At 41.1% G+C, this 23,348-nt stretch overlaps 1 protein-coding gene across 1 annotated transcript; it reads right to left on the bottom strand.

Annotated features, from left to right (window-relative positions):
• Window positions 1-3,791: 3,791 nt before the first annotated feature.
• On the bottom strand, window positions 3,792-21,904 carry MCOLN2 (mucolipin TRP cation channel 2). Its single transcript, XM_009810703.2, has 13 exons — window positions 21,743-21,904; window positions 18,485-18,658; window positions 14,741-14,885; window positions 14,026-14,113; window positions 13,796-13,892; window positions 13,235-13,334; window positions 12,534-12,649; window positions 10,998-11,147; window positions 9,532-9,633; window positions 9,300-9,422; window positions 6,528-6,734; window positions 5,047-5,162; window positions 3,792-3,828 (listed from the first exon to the last, which is right to left on the bottom strand). The coding sequence occupies exons 1-13, from the start codon at window positions 21,896-21,898 to the stop codon at window positions 3,792-3,794; spliced, it is 1,611 nt and encodes a 536-aa protein (XP_009809005.1). The 5' UTR covers window positions 21,899-21,904.
• Window positions 21,905-23,348: the final 1,444 nt, after the last annotated feature.

Genomic DNA, 23,348 nt, shown 5'->3' with positions numbered 1-23,348 from the left:
GTCAACATATGCCAGATTTCCTGTTAAGTTTAACCTCTGTGGAATAGAGAGCCAATGAGAAGCTCCAGCAACTGGCTCTTATCTTTTCTCCAAGAGAAAAAAACACCAAACAGATGGTAGAGACGCAAACTCATTTCTACAGTACATTAGTGACCTGCTCTAATACGGTAGGGCTGAAGCAGTAGGCTAGCTAGCAAGCAGCTCATATGATTTTAAAAAAATCAATACTGGACAAGAAAGCTTTATGATTCCATTATAGAAATTAAGTCTCAAAATCAGTAAGAATGGTGTTTTCTACATTCCTTTGGTTGATAATACTCTCCCTTTTTCCCCTGAGGATTCTCTCACAAACAAGTATATCTGATCAATGACTTAGGCAGGTCACACTCAATGTCCTACTAAATTGGAAAGAAGCAGTTTGAGTCAGAGCTTCGGGGCTCCGGCACCGTGGCTTGCAGTGCCAAGGGTACGGGATGTACCTCACCTGCTTTAGGGAAGAGAGTCACCAGACCTCAGAAGGTGATGAGCCTGTCACAACATTCATAAGACAGGAAGTACTTCCACAACGTGCTATCCTACCTCAGACAGCACTGCAAAAGAATTAAAGAGATAAAATATGCAAGCCCAAGGACTTGCCCTGCTTCAGTCAGGTGTGGCAGTTCATAGCCATCAGCAGTAACACCACCTCCCAATCACAAGAGATGCAGAACTTGCACACTCAAGCAAGAGCCGCTGGAAGCATGTACTGCCCAACACATTCGTATGCCCCATCAGGGCAACACATACTGGAACACATTATATGACTACTTATCCACTAACATGGCATTATCTGTTTTTTTCTAGGTTCAGGTCTCTAACCTAAGATTTGCGTAAGTACTGGCAGAAGGTAGGTCAGTAAGGAAAATACGATTCATTTTCAGACATGCTGAATTTTGGTCCTGTTTACTAGGGAACTGCTTGATTTAGAGATATTCCAGAAAGCTACCAGTAAAATAGCAGCAAATATGGAAAACACCAGCATCTTATACATAACAAAGTCAAGATTGCACACTGTCTGGGCAAAAAATACTCTGCTAGCAATCAGTTAATGCTGATTACTTCTGCAGTCTGCAGAAGAGCACTTGGATTATCCAGGGCCCTAAAGCAGATGCCAAAAGACTAACATTGACCCCAACAAATTCTAGACATGAAAAATTGACTCTTCTATCCTGAGTGGAAGACAGTAAACCTCTGTTCTAGATGATGTAATTAGCATGTTTGATGAAAAGGCAATTACAGAAAATCTTTGCTAACAGTGTGAAGTCTTGGTTATTGGTAGCAATTTAATTTTTATCCACAAGCTGTAGTGACAGCTGAGGCCACAGCAAGGCATTGCTCAGACTGAGATGGGGAGAAGATTCTCTATCCCAAAGACTCTCAGCAAGAGAAGCATTAAAATTTGCAGAGCCTGGAAATACTGACACGAAAACTATCTCTTCTAGACATCTAGAAGCAGCCTAAGCAAGACAAAATGGCATTCATTTCCAAAAAAAAGTATTCATTGTCAGGAAGGCAAATACTAAGGGGGGAAGATTTGAATGACAGCACATCTTTCCAGACCTCAGTCACCACTGCTCTTACCTGATGGCCAGAAACGCTGCAGTTATTAACCTTTCTTCTTTAAGCATCCCTGAGGAGAGGCAGAGAATGAAGACAGACCTATTAAAAAAAAAGGTTTTAACCCACCAAAAAAGGTATGAATCCACCACTGATTTTGCCCATATATCCACTCTCCAGTTTCCCAGAAGGGGTGGGTGGAAGAAAATCTGGGCTATTTTTTTGCTGTCCTTTGGGAAAGCATTTATTAACATTTAAGTCAAGAATCAATTATTTTCTCTCTTGCCCTTCATATCAAGTTCAGGCCAGTCCAACACTACAACCAACTGTTGCATCTTCACAGCTCAGAGACAATTAATGCTGAGAAAGCTACAGCTGCATTGGCTTCTTCTAACATCTGCCCACTGCAGGCTTCAATAGGAGCACTACTGAAGGTCTCAGTGAGATGGTACTGTGAACTTCTGATATCTTTGCTCAATGACAGCAAATCAGGCTTCTATATCTAGAGCTGCAGGTAAACATGTAGTTCCATTAACAAGCACACACACTTTGGACAACGCTGTTAGCAAGTCCTTCCTTTTTTTAACTGTTGAGTTTTTGTTCTCCTGACTGCCTGGCAGCATCAGAACATGAATTTTCCAAGTTCTAGTTAGTTTCTGACCATCATTTTCCAACATTATGGTTATCTGCTATCAAAGACTCCTGGTCCCCTCTGATACTCTTTTTTATGCCAGATTTCAAGGGGATGTAATGCAGTATTTTGAGGAGCCTTCTCTAAGAACAGCTTTCAGTAAGTTGGGATCTTGTTCACACTACTCATACAAGGGCAGCATTTCAAATTGCCTTTGCAACTGGAAACACTAGCAAGCCAGAACTTGCAGAGAGTCCATCATTAATAGGTAAGGATACATATCAAGACCTAGTCCTAGCCAACATACTCTGAAGTGAACATCATCTGCTACAAACAATCTGCTTTTCAGGAGCAGATAGCCCCATTCAGACAAAGTGGAGCATCTAATATAATAGTCCACTCACCCCCAAGGGTGGTACCACTGAAAGGCTTCAGAAGCACCTGGTAACACCTCTGCATTACTATAGTGGAAGTACTTTAAAGCTAGCAAGAGTGCTCTGTTCTCATTAAAAAAATTTATAAAGGTCAAAGGGAAAGAAAACAGTACTTTGGGATGGTCATCTGTAAGTCTAGACAACCAACTGAACAAACCAACTGCCAGACTCAGTTGTTCTTCCACTTAAGATGTGCTTGAAACGGAAGTAATTAGGCAAGTCAACTCCCTGGCATTGTTTTTGCCTGAATTTGTCCTCCAGGTTATGGCAACACAACAGTGCAATTAAAAAAAAAGGAGAGGGAAAGCAGTAATCTTTTCATCATCCTTCCCATGATGCTTGCTATGGAAGTTTCCAACCATACAAAAGAAGTATTTACCTGTAGCTAAAGCAGTAAGTTTAATTTGGACACAGTACACCTCAAATATTGTGGATATAGTAGAAAAGACTCAAAGCCAAAAAAACCCCAAAAAACCAAACTGCTTTTGTTTTAAGTAAAGCTGGTAAAGAAAAAGATTATGATCTATAAATGGTTTGTGTTAAAGTTATATACACGAGGGAGAGCAGCAATTAATTTACACTTTTGTGCAGCTCTGTAGTTTTACATAAATTTATTTCAAGGAAATCAATTGTGCCAAGTAGAAATTACAGTCTTAATGCTGAATGCATCACTTTAAGTGAAAAACTCCTTCCTTCTCCTTAGCTACTTTTTATTTAATATTTTTTAGCATGGATTTATTTTAAAAAAATAATATTTTCACATTTTTTTCTTATTAACAACAACAGTTGTTTCAGGACCACTTTTCTTCCTCCTAGAGGTGATCAGCAAACAGAGCTCGCATGGACACTGCTCAAGGATCAGCCTTCTTTAACATGACACAACTTGGGGCAAGAATACAGAGTTCTTCACAGCTCTCTTCCAGATGCAGCTTCTGGGCTCTCCTTCTGGTCAGCCAACTGGTGTCACATTAGCAGCTTTTCTTCCCCCAGCACCTTAATTAGGTAAGACTAGTCTGTTCACAACGAGACAGGTCCAGATAGTGGGTTTCATTGCAGTTTGGAGAATTATTCTCCTCCATACAACTATGCGTTCTTTGCATATATTAGTGGTGAATTTCAATGTGTAATCATCAATTAATAAGTATCAAGTTGTCATCACTCTGCTGTCTGCAAAGAAAAAAAAAAATCACAATTTTTCATTCAGCGAGAAATGCTATAGTAGCAAAAGCTCTAGTTTTGCACTCCAGCTACCAGGCTTGTGCCTTCAATCCTCCGCAGCGCATTACAGTAAAGCATATTTATTATGCTCAAGCAGACAAAAATCTCTTATCCTATACAATTAGTTGGACGTAAAAACTGAAGCTGTACCTGGCTGGAGTTTATTAACTAGTTGGCTTTCAAGTGTCCATAGCAACTACTAGGATAGCTGCCCATCATCATCTCACATGCTCCTTTTTGGCGATGAGGTTTCCCTCTGCCAGAGTACATCAAAAGTATAAAGCTGCATTTCACAAAAGCCTCAGTATGGAAGTAGACAAGTATCCTACTGCTAAAATAGGATCTGTTACACCAGTTGGGATTGAACACAGTGTTTGCATTCAGCTCTATTCCTTCTCCCATAACCTAGCTTCCTTGCACAGTGCCCACAACCATTCTGTGCACAAGCAGGAGTTCTTCTGGACTGCCTAGGGACAGTGACAAGATCCCTTCACTCTCAATCAGGGATTCAGAGGTGTGTTAGGTTTCCTCAGAAACAGAACTCAAGGAATAGGCTTCCAGACCAGCAAGCACCAGGTGAGATGTTAAACTCTCACCAACACCAGTTTAAAAAGGACCACTGCTAAGACCTCCAAAGGCTTGAGTTTGGTGGCAACCAGTCGTTTACAAGCATGTTTCCAATATTCTAACAGATAGTATTGAACCAGTTTGCCTCATAGACACAGCATAACTTTGGGATTAAGTACTGGTCCCTGACTGAATCACATTCTCTTGCTTTCTGCTACTACTCCCAGCCTAGTGGAAAAGCTTTTTAGAAACTGAAGACTTGCAAAACCCTAAGAGAAGCAGAGACTTAGTTTGCTCTTGACTCCTTAGCAGTTCCATGTTATACTCTGCAGTCCTCCCATCAACTGTCACCAGTTTCTGCATGGTAGTTTTCATAAGAGCAAAACACTTAAAATGTGCGTTTAAGCTCAGAATTGCCACCCCTGCACCATCAGCAGACTAAAGATGTAACACCAAGTAAAGCACAAGAGGAACAACAGAGTCCAAATATTCCACAGGCTGAATTCTAGATGCTCCAGCGTTTGTGAAACAGTACTTTGCAGTGAGAAGCTAACTGGCATACTTCTGAGAAAAAACACTCATTAAAACCACCTTACTCACCTCCTACAGCAGCAGATGAATGGCATGGAAGTCTGTTCTTTTCTGTAACCAACACTGCTGTGGTCTTTTAGAAATTCATGTAGATCTGTTACTGGAAACCCACTTTGTTGGTATTTCTGAAAGAGAAAGCATTTTATTTACAACACATGAGAAGTTACTGGGCATGAAGTGTTTTAAGATTTCTTCTACAGTGTGATAGCCAAAACCAGACTATTTGGTTCATTTGTTTAGCATTGCTGTAGGAAGGAAAAAACCAAAACCAAAAACATACATGGTGTTTCTAGGATGCCATTGCAGTTGGTGGAACAAAGCAATCTAAGTGACACAAAATTCATATTGTTCAGATTCTCTTATATTTTGTTTGCTGCCCATAAGACCAAGCAAGTCATACTGGCATTGATTCTCCCTTGTTCACATCAGCTGCTGTGCTCACTGCGAGTGCTCTGGGCTCATTTTCCCTAGGAACCCCAATGCTGGATTTGAAGGGCCCTAACATGGATATTCAGCATTGCCATGATGAAGAAATGCTTTGCAAAACACCAGTTCAGCACTCTGAAATGGCTCCCCATTGACCCACATGAAGTGTTCACAGGGAAGAGTAACAGTAAAAAACTGTTTCACAGGTCAGATCATCCAATAAACTCAGAAGCACAGAGATTAAGTTGTATTGAGATGCTTAGAAAGCAGAGCTCTTGCTCGGTCTGGAAGTTGTGGTTCATGTCAGACTAGCCGTATTCTGCTGGCCTGTTTGTCTGACACTAAGACAAGAAAGGGACGAGCGCTGAAGAGCGTGATCCACGTTGCCTTCCCACTGGTTACTGCAGCTACCAGGAGCACAAAGGGGAGACAGCACTAGAGGACAAGAACAAAAAGGTAATTACCGAAAATTTCATTTCACTTTCAGCCATACTGAAAATGGATAGCGCAGTTTTAACTTGAATGAGAAGTAGTGGGTCTTTCAGAAGACATTTCCTATTAACGACACATCTCCAAGCAGCACATTAAGCAAGCCTGCACACCTAAATGAGCTTGGAGTTATCTGCTTGGCCCTTGCCATGCTCCTGCGGAGGGGATATTCTCTGAGATGCCAGAAAACCATTCCTGACCTCAGCTTCTGGTGCCATGGGAAGAAACTTCCACTCCAAACAAGACTTATCCAGCTCTGTGTAACTACACTTAAAAACTGACTCTTTCCACTCACCCTTCTACTTACATTTCCATTAGCTGTTACCTTTTTGAAGCCAGGTGAAGCAGCAGAAAATACAAAGCAGGGATACACACTAAGGATGACTTTCCAAACCAGTTACTGCTTAGTCATTTGGATGACTACCCAGTCATCCTCCCAATTTCACCACAAAGCTAGAAGATTTTAATAGTCCCACCAGTCATCAAAACTAATGCTAGATTGTATGGTGTTGAGTGATTACAAGAACGAATACAAAACTGATTAGAAGTGTAATGGGGAAAAAAAAATCTTGTACCTTTATGGTGTCATAGGAGTCGGTAATGAGTGCAATAAAAAGGCTGAGGATCATGTATATAAACAGACTAATGAAGGAGTACAGGTATAACCGACTGAACACCCACACCAGTGTGCTCTTCTGCTGGATTTGAGCAAATGTTGCAAACATATCATCACCGTTGACCAAAGAAAACAGACACTCAGCCACCGTGTTCAGATCTTCAAACTAGAAAATAATGAGTACAAATTATTAATAGAATGTGAAGATCAATCATCCAGATTAAAGGGAAAGTGAAAAGTTTCATAAAAACAAAAGTAATTTTTTTTAGTTTTACTCATAGCAGAAGAAAGAAGCTAACCCAGTAAATCAAGTGCTACCACACTTTCTTTCCTGTACATTCAAACCAAAACATACATGTCAGTAATAGAACCATGTAGAAATATAACCTTGGCTAAGCATTATACATTAACATCAGAAATAAGATTTATTATCGAGAAATAAACTCGTGGTGCTCAACAGGCAAAACAGCCAGTAACTGACCACCACAGAAAGCTTAACTTACTGAATTTTAAGCTATTTTAGACCTGCAGGAAAATATCATTCTGTTTGCCAAAGCACGTAGATAAAGTGATTTCACAGAATCTATACAGTAAATCAGTGGCAGTATGCTGGGAACAAAAGCCACATCCTCTGGTTACCCAAGTCCGCAGCATTACTGGAATAGGGGTAATTAATCAATATTGTATCAAGACGTTAGAGATAGCATATACCCTTCAAGCTTAAATGGTCTAAACTAGATTTGTCTTGGGATTAACATAATTTATCTGTCATTCAGAAAACCCTGAGCTGTAGGTAAAAGCTCTAGCTGTACTGTGAAGCTACTAAGCATACCCTGGAAGAAGTCATGGTTTCATTTCAAGGACATGCTCTTAAATTCCTAACTCCATTTCCCCAAGCTGGAACATGCCCTGAGGCTGAATTCCATTCAGCAACCAGGTAAGCACACTTCCCACCATCGCTCTGTCCCTCCAAATAACTGGATTTGTTAACTATACTTTATCAGGCAATATGAATTAATGCACAATGTTTTAATGTAGCTATTATCAATGCCTATACTCACTTGAATTGAAAACAAGATGTAAAAAGGCATATGTTTGTAAGGAGAACATACTGTTCCACAGGAACAGCAGGTCTGGTCTTACCTATGGCTTATTTTTTATTAGTTTTTTTTTTTATTTTCAAAGCCATTACGAGACCCAACAGCACATTTTCTGATAAGGGGTGTATGGCATGGGTCATTCTTGAGTAACCCACAAGTTTTGATGCACAGGTACAGAGAGAAACCTGCTAAGCATTGCTCACCTATAAGCCCTGGATTGACATAACACAAAAATGCAGAATTCCCACTCTCCCTGGCTGTAGTAAAAGAAGGAAAAAACCCATACATATTTCTATGGTTTTGAGCTAAGGCCTTCAGAATTTTTCAGCACAAGGACCTCTCTCCTGTGTGCCTGCGCAGCAGGGAAAGCTCTTCCCATTTCTTACCAGGGACAGCCCAGGCAGCCGACGAGCCCCGCGAAGGCAGCTCTGGGCTCCGTCTGCCCCGGGCTCCGCCGGCACTGCGCGGTGCCGCACTGCCTTCCAGTGGCGAACTGTCAGAACCGGGACACACCCCCCCAGCTACAGTTGCTTTCCTTGACATTGATCTGTGATATTCAGCAAGAGGTAACTTTTTCATAGATAAGCATATTATCGACTACACTTCCTCTTGCTCAGATAATTGAAGTGCTTGCTGTAGGGAAGCTACAACAGTATTTACGCTGGGTCTGTTATAAATGGTTGAGTCTCTAGTATGACTAAGCATCCCAGAGAAGTGTATTGTTATCAACTTAAAATACGTGCAAACTGAATACATACATTCTCAAAGGAGAGAATTACATTATGTTAGAGGAATCCGAGCTCTGGGGGTGCAAGAAGCTGAAGCAAGCACATGTGTCTCTGTTACAATATATACTGTGTGTAACCAGAAATCAAGAATGAGAAGTCATACACTTGTTACTGATTAATGGACATCTAGAATTTATCACAACAGGAATCTGCCTTTTTTTCAAACTGTCACATAGAGCATCTGCCAAGAAAAAAAACAAAACAAGCTTTGCAGGGGTTTTTTGCTTGTGTTTTGGAATATACAAAGCCTTACTGCTGTACCCAGCTCTCAGACAAGACGACATATCAGGCACACATTTCAATACCAACCTTAAAAAAACAAAACACGCAAACAGACAAAAAACCCTACAACACACAGGAAGCAAAGTAATCAAGACAAGCATTCATCCACCTCTATGAATCAAGATTTAGGAGCTGAAGTTACATGGCACAGGAAAGGTTCGGAGAAACAAAGTCAGAGTCAAGGAGATTCCCAGAAAAGGTAACAGTGAACTAGTGCCTCTTTAACCCAACTGAACTGGGACTACCAGAAGAGGGTGAAAGAGATAAGCCAATTTACCTCTAGTCCCCAGCCAGACATTGCCTCAGCCACCCACTCATCACAAACACAGCCTTGTGTTTTAGTTACACTGAGTTCAAGCACACAGTGAAAGCAAGAATACAGTTATTTTGTTAAACGGAGCAGGCAGCAGGAGGTACACATGGAGGGAGAAACACTCCTGTGTTCTTCACGTTACAGCTTTTAAACAAAAGCATTAATTTAAGACCTATTTCTGTTGTTATAACTAGGAACTATACACACACAGATGTTCACACGTTGTTAGATCAGAAAGGACTACATACCTTTTCATGATAAGGTCCCAGGACAATCCAACCACAGAAAGTATAGCCAAGGTAAATCATCCCAGCACAACAACAAAACCTTAGCACTTTGGGCAATGATGCCTGCATAGTTAAAATAAGCACCTACATGTCAGGGTGAAAAAAAGCAGGGGAAAAAGCCACAAGTTAGAGAGACCTGAGTAAGAGTGACAAACATATGCTTTAATTGTTGAGTATTTGATTCCTGCCTTACATTGTAGGTTTGAAAATATCCTAGGTATCTGATGACTCCAACCCAGACAAACAAAGTTGATGTTCCAAGTAAAATGCTGCAGACATCATAACTTGTGAGGTTCTGAGGGATCCAAACAGAGCAGGTGGTCAAGTTACAAAGCAGTAAGTATATCAGTTTGACAGCTATTCAAGTTCCAGCAGTTCAAACAAACAAAGCAGGGCAGTTCAATACTAAATGGATATTGCTACATCACAACAATCAGACTAAAGTGAACTGCAGTTATTTTGGGTGATCTCCCTAAGGCAATAGTGCTGTAAATGAGAGCACAGCTATGCTGATATTCTTGTAGTTTTGCATGAAGAACTAAAGCCTTTACCTCGGTTATGACAGTTTTAATAATAGATTTAATATCTCCAAATTTTTGTTTAAAAAAGTTAATACATGCTATTGTTAGGCAAACAAGCTCTCATTTGCTATTTAGTAAAACATGAGCCATCATTTAAATGAAAAGTGAGCCTCCTGACTACAGCCCTTTCCATGCTATGTGCATTTACATCTCTGAACAGGTTGCCAGCTGTTCAGAGCCTGAACAATTTTTTTTTTTTACTACCAGTGAAATGTGTAATTTGAAATGTAATGCAATTCTACTTGCATTTTACTTCAGAAGGCTAGAACTGGTTGCAATAAGCACCAGATACCCATCTAGCTCAAGATGTCCTACCCTCATCCCTCAACCTTGCCATATAGCTGGAGGTTCTCAAGTTCTTCCTCTGAAGGCCACTCTGGGCATCTGCCCTTTGAGCCTTAGTACACATGAAGCAGGAGCAGCACACTACCTACCCTGTTTTTCCCAGAATACAAAGTTTTGTGAACACATGAATTGTTGACATACAGCTCTATTGAAGGAAAAAAAAACCAAACAAATGAAAAAACCACAAATGAAAAAACCCCTGAAGAGCTGCCAGCTGGACAAAACACATTGATTTCAGCAAGCCCAGACTGGGAGGTCAAGGATTAGCAGGTGACACGGTCTGTGCCTGTAGTTTGGACAGGCCAGGAAAGCAAGCTAGCCATGTTCCCAGTCCCACAAGCCATCAAGACCCCTCTTTTATCCAAGGGGATGACTCTTGGTTTCCCTGTACAATACGTACTACTACTTCTTACAGAAATAAGACAACCCAAGTTGGGGGTTTTTTGTTAGGAACTGTCTACCCACAGGTCCTAATAGCAGGGATTAGGGAATTTAGCACTGTGGAAATACGACGTTTCAACAGCTTACCTAGTCTTACTGAAAGACTTTGGGGAAAAAGGACTGAAACCAGTTATCAGTCAAACTAGCACTAGGAAATGAAGAAATAAGAACTAGCAAAAGTAAACAAGATGACTAGCGACTATGATGCTCACTTTCATTTGTCCCGAAGTTAAAACATGTTACACGTGGTTGTAACAAGACTAGTATTTTATCTGAAGTACTAAACTCTCACCTTGGCTTTTATTTCCATTTTTAGGATTGACCCAATGATTGTCATCACATCACTGATAATTACCAGGACATACCATCCATTTATGAACTCCAGGCGATCAGCATGACAGACACGACGCTTATATTTCTCCAAGAAGAAGTTCACGAATCTCTATTGACAAGCATTTAGATGTTTAGTTACAGATCACCTTAGATGAAAAATATGTACAGATGCCCCAGTAGTATAGCAATGCTCAAGTTTCACATACCCCCTTTTTCCTATAGTATTTGCTGGAATAATAGCTTAAAACTCATTCTCAATAGCAACAGAAATAAATAGGAAAAAAATTAAGATTGGTTTAGGCCAGTGAAAACCAACTTTCCATAGAACAGCTGACTTCATAACAAGCCATGGTTAGGCTAGTGGGGATTGGTTATCCCTTTTTAGCCCCCTTCACAAAAGTTTCTATCCACCTCCAACAGAGCAAGGCCATGCAACAAAGGAGTGAAAAAGAATTAATAACTCAAATACAACTATAAGGCAAGAGCTCTCATTTCCAATAAAGCCAACGATATCACTTCCCACACCCAACACTGCCTATCTGCTTCACTTGCTCTTTTTGCTCGTGAGTAAGTGCTGATGTCCCTATTCCTGACAGCAGTTTGACAATGCCCTTGCCGAATTGTGTCCTCTTCACCCTTGTCTTGTTAACAAGCTCCAAAAAGGATGTATTGAGCAAGATAAACAAGTATCTGTGCTTTCATATCCTACCTATCCTGAACTCGTTTTCCAACTCCCATAAGCCACATGCCTGCAAAGTTTGTTATCAATTAATGGTTATAAGCTGGCACATCTCAGGGCCCAGCCTGTGTTTCTGCATCAGTATTTGGACCAGAAGAGTGAGTCTGCTTACATGAAGCTCTGCAAGCGGCTTGAGATGAAGTCAGACACGGCTAGTCTCGGTCTGCAAAGGAGGGTGAGCAGGGAAGAAGGTGACAGCAGATGGTGATCAGGTATTGTGGAGAGAGAAGAAAAAGAACTGAAAAAGGGCGGCTTCAGCCTCAGAAAGACCAAAAAAACCCAGCCAGAGTGAGACTATGTACTATGCTTTACATTTTCTCCAGTTAGAGCTGGCTTTGAGGGATGTTCATTAAAGCATTAATTTATGACAAGACCTCTATGGGAATTCTACTCTGAAGCCAGAGAAGGAAGAATTCATGTTTGAAGGGGCAAGATGTGTTGACTGTTAGCAGCGCAAAGACTCAGAAGTTTTTTTTGCATAAAATCCTGGACAAAATTAAGTCCTGGACAAAAAAAAAGTCTTCTTCTGCCCTTGAGAGATACAACAAAATACTTCGTACTACAGCACTACACAAACAGAAGTAAAACCCCATTCAGCTAGCAACTGTTCATCACAGACATCTACACATCCTTTCTAGAGATAGAGATACAGTAAGAGAGCAACATCCTGCAACAGATGCACTACCCAGTATTTCAAAACATCACTTGACAAGACAAAGACAAAATAAGCATTAAGATCATGAGCACTGTACTTACTTTTTGCAGTCTCAAGGCAAGAACAATGGATCGTGTGCAGAGGATGAGAGAAGCAAAGCAACTTAAAATGACAAATCCATCAAAGACTAGAATATACTGAGTGTTTTTCTGGAGAACTGTAAAGAGTCAAAGAAAGGAAGTTGAGTTAGTCTTTTCACATATCTCTGAGCACAAATTGTTACAAAATGTCACATATTTTGCATTTAAACACACTCATCCCATAAATAGATGGGTTATAAGAAATAGTCTTTCTGCAACTATGGAGATTGGGCCACAAGACTGAAAAGCATGTTTCTTCAAAATAAAACCCAAAATAGGTATATTAATACAAGTATCCCCTTTTTGCACTAAGTTCATCTATCCATCTGTATTCCAACAGTGTTACAACTACACAGGATAGAAGAAATGTAGACTTTGGCCCATACAAACATTATTAAATTAAAACCAAACAAGAAATCCCACCTCATGTCTCATTCCATGACCTGCAATCAGAAACTTGTTTGACTTTCTGTACTGTATGCTTTCATGCACAAGTTTATAAGCCATCATGTGAGCCCAAATGAGGTGTTTTCCTTGGCTTACTCATATCAATTAATGAACAGGATGGAGAATGTCTTGCTAGACAGACTGTTATAGAGCAGGGGTAACAATGGGAGATGTGTAACATCACTATCATGCAAACACATGTGCACCATACTTACCAGAACCAAATATGTGCCAGTCTTTACATTCTTGAATATCGGTGTCACTATCAAAATAGATTTTGATTTTTCCACTGTGGGCTCTATTATTGAAAGTTATCTGGAAACACAAGAGTATAATCAGAAAGAAGTCTAACAAAATATGATTCCGTAAAAAAAGCTTGGTAAGTGCTTTAACATAACACGCATTAATATTTGTTGGTCAGCTAAGCGTTAAGAAAGCTGTCACCATAACTATTGGTGTAGACATAATTTGAGAACATGTCACATATAGCATAAAAAGCAGCATTCCAAGAAGCCAAACTTCAAGTCTAACCTTTAGAAGAATAACAATTACTTATCTCCTTCTTGGGTTATGAAGTTACCAGCTGGAATATGATACAAAATAATACTGTCCCATGGCAACACCATTTCAACAACCTTTGGGAAGGAGGGGTAAGAGCCAGGACATGCCCAACTACTTTTCCCTTGCTGTCTAAATATAAGGATGATGACTACCCCTTAGCCTAAGCTCTTGTTATATATACAGTGTTGGAAGTGCCATACCCCATATTCACTTACAGTATTTTGAAATGCATAGCAGTCAGGCAATTCACGGGCATGGATAGTCTGTAGAGCAATGCCTTTCAGCTTGAAGGAGATTTCAACCTGTATAAGCCTGAATGTTTTTAAAAAAATGTTTATATATATAAATACACACATACGCAAAGCAAGGAAACTGCACAGCTCAGAATACACCATATTAATATGAAAGGACAAGTTAAAAAAAAAAATCCCCACCACTGCTTTACCTGTAAAATTCAAGATTGAAAAAAGAGGAGTTCAGCTTCAGTTCAGCCTTCTTACCAGATAGCTCCTGTGGCTTAAAAAAGATACATTCTGGGAGGAGAAGAGGAAAAGCTGTAATCTTAAAAACTTCACATAGAAAGCAGCATAAAACTGAGATAATCAGCTTGAACGGAGAGTCCTAATCAAGCAAAATGTTAATTTTGAGCAAACCTATCCACAGAGAGCCCCAGCTAGTGGGATCGGAAGCACGTTCATGTAGTAAATCTTTAGAGGCTAACAGGAAGGATTCAGCTCTGAGAGTTGGTAAGGACACCCACCCACTGAAGGTACAGGCTGACCAGCATCCAGAATTCTGTATTTGAACTTTCAGCATGGGGCGGGGGTAACAAAACAAAAAATGCACAAAAAGCCACCCCAAAACACAAAAAACCGACCAACCCAAACACCCCCAAAAAAGCACCCCCCCAACAAAACAAAAAAATCCCAAAAAACCACAAACCCACCCACAACCCACTAATGACAGCAGTTGAAAAGAGCTTCTTATAGACTACAGTTGCCATTTCTAGGCAGGTACTAAAAACTAAGAGGGAAACAGGCAAAAGGCATGTTCATGTTCCTGTGATTGCCATGCAAAAAGCTATTGGTTAAGCTTTACTGGTTTAGCATTAGAATGTAAGTATTCCACAGCAAGACATTTTTAGTACAACAATACTATACCTGTCTCAGTAGAAACATCTATGTTCAGCGTACCATTGGAAGGAAGCATCGTGCCTTTCTTGTACTGTTGTTTACAGATTTCTAAACCTGATCCTTCATGTTCATAACCAAGCGTCCCCAGGGATATGTTCTTTAATTGCTTGTACTAGTTTAAAAACAAACCAGAACCAGAAATTACAGAGATAGTAAAGTTTTTTTGCATTAGATAGTAACTTGCAATGTCAAAGCTGTATGTATCAATATAGCTTTTTACATTAAAAAAACAGAAATCTTTACTTTCACATAAAGTCTGTAAATTGAGAGTGGGTATCTCATGGGAACCTAAGAGGGCTGCTGGCCACTAATTAGTAGTGAATGGCACCCCACAGTAACTGGGAGCCCCATACTTACTGGGCTGCCTGCAAATGAATACCCGTATGCCAGACAGCAAGCCAGCAGACAGCTTTTTATGAGATGCCTGACATTGACTTCAATGGCAGTATTGCTACTAACCACACGCACTCCAGGGATACCTTACGTATTTATCGCATGAAGGCGTTAGCTTTCACACCACTTGAAACTTGATTGATTTATGCACAAATCGAAGTCACAGTTCTTATCAAATCCACCCCAAGAGTAAAACCAAAGCTGCTCCCTGTGTGACTATAGAAGAGGGAAGCCACGCGCGTTCGCTGTATAACCAGCAACCAAGGAACATACACAGAGCTTGGGCAGCCTCCAGAAATAATTTAACCCACCTGCATTACACAAGCACAGAAGCAACTGAAAACATGCCTGTGAGGAAGGCACTTTCTTTTTCACTTACTCTAAATACAGCACAAGTCACCTTCTTCGTATGTTAAGATATGCTTGAAAACAAGGACTAGAAGTAGAAGTGAATAAAGCCATGCCAAGCCAACCATTGTTCATGCACGGATCAGCCCTGAGCACCACCAAAGAACTCCATTCAAGGCCAGTCCTCTCCTGACTTGTCTTCCACATGTCCTTGGTGTCTGCTGGAAGCAAGATACATCCTCTGATCCTTGAGTCACACCTTCCAGTCCTGCACAAGCGAGGCAAACCCCTGGGGCACAGCTCTCCCTGTGGTTCTTGACTCCTCAACAGCTGAGGAAATCAATGACTAACCGTGAACACAGCTGGCTGCCAGCTCAGCTTAGCACCAGCTAACATTGTCCAAGAGAAGCCATACAGACCCCTGGCCCTCTGAGGAAGCATAAACACTCAGTAATTCATTAGATGCTATCACCACCTCACCTAGTGAAAGATCTCAGGGCAGCATACAGCACTGGTCTGCTCTGAAGAAAGCACTTACCTCCCTGGAGGCCTGAAGTAAATACACCTGGGAAGTCAGACAAGGCTTCCCATTCCTTAAAAAAATTGTTCAGCTGGCTTTGATACATATTAGACCCTTTTCCCCCTAAACACAGATTCTGTTATTATGCGTCATTCAGTGTCATCCTATTTTGTCCTTCCTATGGGTATTATGGCCACTAACCCATCGTGAGGGGTACAAAGTCCCAGTGGTCATTAACAACCACACGCTCCACGTCCAGAAGAACTATAACAGGAACCACCACATTTCCATACAAAGCTCTGCCTCGCAGTGCTGCTTTGGCTCCTCACAGCTGAGCTTGCAGCAGGTTTAGACAGCCTGGGGGAAAAGCACGGCCTCCAGACCCTGTCAGAATGTTATCTTAAAGTAAACTGAGGAAGCCAAGTCTGATTAAGGCAGGTCCAGGGAGTAGAAACAGTAGTTAGTCACAACTCCACATCCCTCTGAGGACATCTCCAGATTGCTGCATCTAACAGCCATTGCTCTGTCCACGTGTGCTTTCAGGCTCTGCCCTCCCGACAGCGTAACATGTGGCTCTGGGTTACTCACATACCGCTTTCAAACAACGCTACAAAACAGTAAAAGCAAAATTCCTGTTTACACATTTCTAAACAGCCTCAGACAGAGCAGCCAGCAGAACATCCTGGTCCTCCAGACTCTGCTGCAGGCAGGGTACAAGCACAGCAACTCCGCACGGCTTCTTTGTAACAGGAGCTTCCAAACCAGACCCGGGAGAGGAGTAAGGAAAAGCTGTCTACTCCTCCAGTTGGAAAGTGGGGGAGGGGGTTGTTGGTTTGTTTGTTTTCCTTTTGCAGTGTGTGAAAATATCACAGTGGCACATTATACGAAGCCTAAAATTTCATTTTTTCAACTCCAGTTTTGCTGTGTACTACTACCACCTTCTGTAATATCATATCCTTCTGCTTGCCCCACCCCTGCACACACACATCCCCCCCGCATTTTAAAATAAAACCCAAAAACAAAACCCACCAAAACCTATAGCTTCTAGCTGCCCATCTTAAAACAAAAAAGCACTGCTTTTAGCTTAGGAGCCAGCTGGCTTGTCTCTTCCTAGAAGGCATCCTTTAAAAAAAACCCAAAACAAACAAAAAACCCCCAAACAAACAAAAAAGCAACACCAGTCATAAAGTGTGCCTCCAGGTGAATATTAAGTCTTACATGTGATAAAAAAGCCTCAGGGACACTACAGAACACTGAAGAACCAAGACAGATGTTTAAATCTCCTTAAAGGCTATGTCTACATTTATACAACACAGACATTTTATGAAGTGACCTTTTTCTGATGCCTGTATCACACATTGGCTCATTCTTGAGGATAAAAAGCTATTATTTCTCTACTGTCTTCTATATGGACTTCACCTCAGCCTTAGTGCCTACAAAAGAAGGAAAGTGAGACAAAGCAAGCAAGGAAGGAAAAAAAAAGAAAGCACAGTTTATAGCAGAAATAGTGGCAATATTGAGAGTTCAAGGGAAGACTGAGAAAACTACTTCAACATTCATTTAACATACCAGGAGTGAGAGTCCTAGCCCTGTCCAGCACAGCAGAGGCAGCACGCTTGAGCTGTTGATGGCTCTGCTGTAGCTTAGAGGAGGTGGCCGAGGAGCAGCAAGCCCCCATGCAAGTGCATCTTTAAGAAGGAGGTACAGCCTCTGCACCACTGTGACAGCTGGGCATAAGTGCTTTAAACCAAGCGTCAGAGCTTATATCCCAAGGTCAGAGAAAATGAAAGGTGGTTTAAAGCCACTTTCCATTCATTCCATGCGAACTGTTTCTGGGCTTATCATCATCCCCAAACACAAGAGACCTTTCATTTTACGCACACACACTCTTTCATCTCATGACTTCTAGGTGTATTAATATTAAATACAAAAAAGTTTACTGAATTTTCATCCTAGTTTTATTCCCTTTCCTCCCATGATTATAAAGGGACCGTTCTTTAAAATACCATCCCTAACCAGGGCTAGTGCCCCTACATTCCTGGAAGTACCGTATTCCCCATTTTGAGGCCTCTGGCATTCACTACAAAGCTGCAATTCAGCATAGCTGTAAGCAGAAATTTTTTGAATACCATGCATAGGTATATTCAGGCCCAAAGCTCTTCAAAGTAAGACCTAAACAAAGGTTCCAGTTCATGCAAGATGACTGATTTTCAAACTGTCTGGATTTCAGTACTATGCACTAACTGAGTAAAGTTTTGGTTTAGATTTATCTCCAAGAGACAAAAATGCAGACATCTACACACAAAACTCAGGATACCCCCACCTACGCCAATTCACTGAAATATCAAAACTGAAATCCAAGAACAGTGACAGAAAACCAGAACCTTAGCAGAAGTTTATAGCTATAGCTTCAGCTTTAACACTGTTCATTATAAAACACACACACTTACCTGATTAATAACATAAAAAATGCTATCATAAGCATCCTGTTGTGTATAGATACTGCAGCTGTAGTCATCTTCATCAACTCCAGAATAGCCTTTCAGGAATAGGTGTTTAAAAGCAATAGTGTTTTCCTCTTTGAATGAGACCACCAACTGGTTACTCAAACCAAAAAAAATAAGCTGACAAGAGAAAAAAAAACAAATGTGGATTTTGAACACTGGTCAAAAGCAGCAATGTTTTGGAAACAACTTTGAATTATTATAAATACAAAACAGAAAAGTGCCTGTTGCTGTTAACCCTGCTACAATAGGAGCAAAGAAGCTGTTAACTAAAGCCATAAAACTACTACAGTCAAGTTTACCATGTGCAGGGTAAAAGAAACAGAAATTGAAGTCTCCCACCGATTCTAAAACTTACAGCACAGCAACTAAACAGACAGCTAGATCACTGCCACCCTTCACACATCCCGGACCAACAATGCTAACTGGAATTTTCTAAAACTTTTGTTGAGGATGCAACTAGCAGACAAGCTAACCTACAAGCACAGCCTACTACCCCAGAAATGCCCTGCTTTGCTACGGGACAAATTCCTGCACCTTCTTCCTACCTCTGGCATGGCACAGGATTAGAGCAAACCTATGTAGCAACAAAAAAGCATCACAGCAACAAAAAGCATCACCTGCCTGACCCAGGTGCTGGTTAAGGAGGCTATAATAAGAAGCAGCAGCAGACAGCTGAGTTATTACTCAGGATTTGTGTTGCCCTACCATATGGATGCTCCTATTCCCACCACCGCGGAAAACATAAATGGAGCCTAGAAGCTGAAAAAAATCAAGCAGCAAGAGTTTCTTCACAGGCATAGTAGCAGGAGGATATCCCAAGCCGCAAATAGCTAAGTCTTCAGCCTAGGTTTAAACAGCTTACTAACAGCAAATGTTAAACTGTCTCATTACTGCATGAGTTTCCAAGCCCCACAAGAAACTGGCAGAAGTAGGGAAGAGCGAGAAACTGCAAGCAAGAGAACTGTGAACTTAGAAATCCCCCAAAGCAAACAGACAGGCTCCACTAACACCCAAATTCTTTCATTCAAAACAATGGGAACTGGAAAGCACACCTATTTTTCCCCCTTCACTGGAATACATCATCTTTTCTCCTAGACAGTAATTGCTTAGATCTGGGCCAGGTCAAAAGAATACATACAGCAGGACTATTTAGTGCCAGGCTGGTTGTACAGCAAAGTCACAACCAGAACAGAGAAATGGGGATGTCAGCTCTGCCGGGTATATACAGTCTTCAGATTAAGACCCGAATCTTCACACTTTTGGCCAAGTTACAAATCAACTATTTATACCTTCAGTTGACTGCAACAAAATCACCGTGTGCTACAAATAGGTCCGCAGCACTCTAGTTAATATCTCAAATCAGGGATCTTCCAGCTGCAATACAGAGAAATTAAACATACTCAGCAGGGTTTCCTCAGGGAACTCCCTAGGGGATTTCAGCACAGCATTGGAGTAAAACTTACTCCCCACACTGGGACAGAAGCCTCTTCTGCTTTTCAGTCAGGCACAGATACCCCAGCTGCTGCAGAAGCCACGAGTGTCATGACTAACAGGCTGGCATCAGGCAGAAGCAGCTAGAAGGAGGCTTAACTTATTCCTAGTTTGTCTTTCAAGGGTCTTGCCCTCACTCTGAAATAGAGATGCTTGTTGAACCTGTCTATTTAGTGTTAGCTCACATTAGAAACCTCCCTGCAGAGCAGCAATACATTTTCCTTCAGAAACTCTATTTTCTTTTTCTTGCAGACTACCTGCCTGGCATCTGAGCAAGACCCAGGGCTGACAAGAAAAGTCTTAAGCAGCAACCCAGAAAATCTTGTGGCCTTTGAAAGCCAAGCAGCAGAGCACCCCTTTGGCTCACAAAGGATAGCGGGATACTAGGACAGCAGACAGAAAAATTACATGTTCAGTGACTCCCCCAAGAATTTAAGTCAATAGGTTAGGATAGATTGAAAGTACTGAACCTTTTCGGAGCCATGTGTGGTTGTATTTTGTCTCATTACTGACATACAAAGCTTACTGCCCTGTCTTCGAATAGAGTGCAATAACTCATGTCTGAGGTGCAGCTGCCAGTAAAGGAAGATGGGGCAACCTGTCCTCTTCGCTCACGCTGTGCTTGCACTGCCCACCCCCTCCTCCCCCCGAACACTCTCCCTGTTCTCAGCAGCTCCGACACTATGGGTAGCAGTTGTACCAGCACTACTGCAAATAGCCTATTTCAGCTAACCTTGCCTAGACAGACCAACCGCTGCATCGCGCTCCTGCCTGTGGACAGAGCTCCGTCAGCACTTCGGCACAGCACGGCAGCAGCAGAGGCCGGACCCCGTGCCAGCGGGGCCAGAGAGCCGGCCCCATCTTTCCAGAGCGAGAGGAAGAGCTAGAGCGGTCAATAAAATACAGGGACACGTAAGCCAGGGTTACGCTTCATTCTAGCGGGCAAGTCAAACACAAACCTAGAATCCTGCAACTCAGCATGTTTTTAGCAGTTGTATATTTAGCTGTACTTGCAAAGTGTCAGATGTCAGAGTCCTGCATTTCAAAGGTCCAGAAAAACAGTTTTACTTATACATGTGTCCCATTTTGCTTCCCTTGACCTCCAGTCATCATTTCTTAGTCGACTGTAAATTAACCAACTACACTGTGATACCAGTGCAGTTGAAAAACCGCCCTCTTCTTTGCCTCTACCTATCTAGGTACCCAACTGTTTGAAATGCATCATGTCATGATGGAAGCAAAGGGCACGTCCGATTCCTGTACCCCAGTCACCCCCACCACCAGAGACATTGAAAATGTACATTTCCAGTTACTGACTAGATTCCAAGAAATACCACTTTTAAAACAGCCCAGTGAAAACTATAATGTGTGTTCTGCTTCCTGTTACATTCATAGAGCAGTACTGTGACAGCAAGCCTGGAGACAGTGTTGGGTTTAGTGGGAAGAGTAATTTGCTTTGAAGTGTTATCTTAAAAACAGCAAAATACCTGGTCAAATACTGCCCCAAAAACTCCAGTAGGCTTTTGTAATAAGTTTATGTTATTCTTGCCCCTTGACACACCTTTCATAGCATTTTTTCTTTCTGGACTGAAGCAGGAAGGTCAAGTCAGTAGCAAATATCGAGGGATGGCAGAGGCCCAGAACCACAGACCTGCTTCTCAGGCACATCATTGCTACGCTTCTTAAGAGTAAAAACAGAGGAAGGATTACCTGGGTAGTAACCATAAGTATCTTCAAAATCTGCAAAGCCAGTTTCCATGGTATTTGATGTCTTGCTCTGTATTTTTCACATGGGTTCATGAAGTAAAACTTCAAATCCTCTTTCAGAGCCGTCTCTTTTAGATCTAAATCTGACTGAGCCATCATATTTCTGCCATAAATAATACATCAATTAGAAACCAACAAAACATTTTGGCAGACAATTTCCTCATATTGCAGTTTCACTTCAGATCAGCTGACGCAGAAGATCTGTAAGTTTTCTGTTTGTTTTACAGCAAAACGCAGGAAATATTTCCCTATGATCACATCATTAAAACTCATTCAATGACATTAGATCATCAAAACACAACATTTACACAACTATTTATCAGGAAATAGGCATTAAATAAGATCCGTAATAGTAATAGCAAGTCTACGTTTAACTCTTTCTTAAAATTAAATATTTGAAATAAAGAGAGGCCAGTGTTAACACATTTCTCTGAATAACCCACATGGCTACCACCAGAAAAAGGTGTCTTAAAGACTAAGCCACCAGAGCAGGCTTCACAGCTTACTTCTGTTACGAACACGCAGCTTTATGGGCTAAACTCATAGGCATTTATTTATTTAAATATATGGGCGTGCAAAAATCAGAGGAACAAGCACAGAGGACTGTTGTTGTAGGTGTCTTAAATCACTCTAAGTTTCTCCCTCTCAGCTGAACAGGGCATTGAAAACTTTCCTCTTCTGCTGACCTTTCTAACACTGTTTTCCAGTACCATAATGGTCAGAACTTTCCTACTTCACACAGAGATCAGAACCAAACTACAATTTTTTTCCTCCTGCCATGTGTTAAGGTAGAGCAATCATATCTGAAACTGGCTATGTAAGCCGATTATCAGTCCCATTTACCATCCAGAAAATTACTCCCCAGGTTCTGAATTTTATAAAGGATAACATTTTTCTCTCAAGGTCAAAACCGAAGGCATCATTTCCAAGTTTTCAGATGCATTCTTACTTCTTTTGTCCTCAGCTGTCTGAAGTGTTCTGGTATTTAAGCCCAAACTGTAGACCACAAAGCACATTTGATTTGCTAGAACCAGCTATCTTGTAAGAAGAGAAATAAGAGTTAAAAAACACAGTAAAGTCGACACTGTGGTGTCTCCTCATAAGAGGAAGTGAAACCCCCCGCCCCAAAAAAATCTATTTTAACATTAGAAGCTCAAAAGTTATCTTTATCACACAGTCTTAAATCAATCAGCCATGAAGGCAATAGGAGGTAGGCTGATTTTGGTTTTGAGACAGGAAAAACACAGGAAGGTTTTTAAGAAAAAGAAACTGTGGCGCACATCCCTATTTAAATTTAGAATAAAAACACACTGGATTAGTTTTAATAATGTTTAAGATACAAAAGCTTTGAAAAATTTAAACACATCTGACAGAAAATCATATGATAATTACAGCTGTGAGTATTATGTATGGGAACAGGTACATACATACTTCAATCTTGCACTGACACCCAAAGACATCACTACTTCTGTACCAGCTTCTCTTGAACAGCCAGCAGCATTTGTGCAGGTACACAATGAACAAGACCAAACCCAGAATAAAAGTCGTA

The sequence above is a fragment of the Gavia stellata genome, chromosome 10 (assembly GCF_030936135.1).
Source record: "Gavia stellata isolate bGavSte3 chromosome 10, bGavSte3.hap2, whole genome shotgun sequence".
NCBI lineage: Eukaryota > Metazoa > Chordata > Aves > Gaviiformes > Gaviidae > Gavia > Gavia stellata.
This window is presented reverse-complemented; position numbering and strand designations above follow the sequence as displayed.

Excerpts from the sequence above, each read along its gene's own strand:
- MCOLN2 (XM_009810703.2), bottom strand. The coding sequence starts at position 21,898 with ATGATGGCTCAGTCAGATTTAGATCTAAAAGAGACGGCTCTGAAAGAG. Across the intron at positions 18,659-21,742 it reads TACTTATGGTTACTACCCAG|CTTATTTTTTTTGGTTTGAG; the intron begins GTAATCCTTCCT and ends TTCTCTTGTCAG. Across the intron at positions 3,829-5,046 it reads TTCATCTGCTGCTGTAGGAG|ACAGCAGAGTGATGACAACT; the intron begins GTGAGTAAGGTG and ends TTTTCTTTGCAG.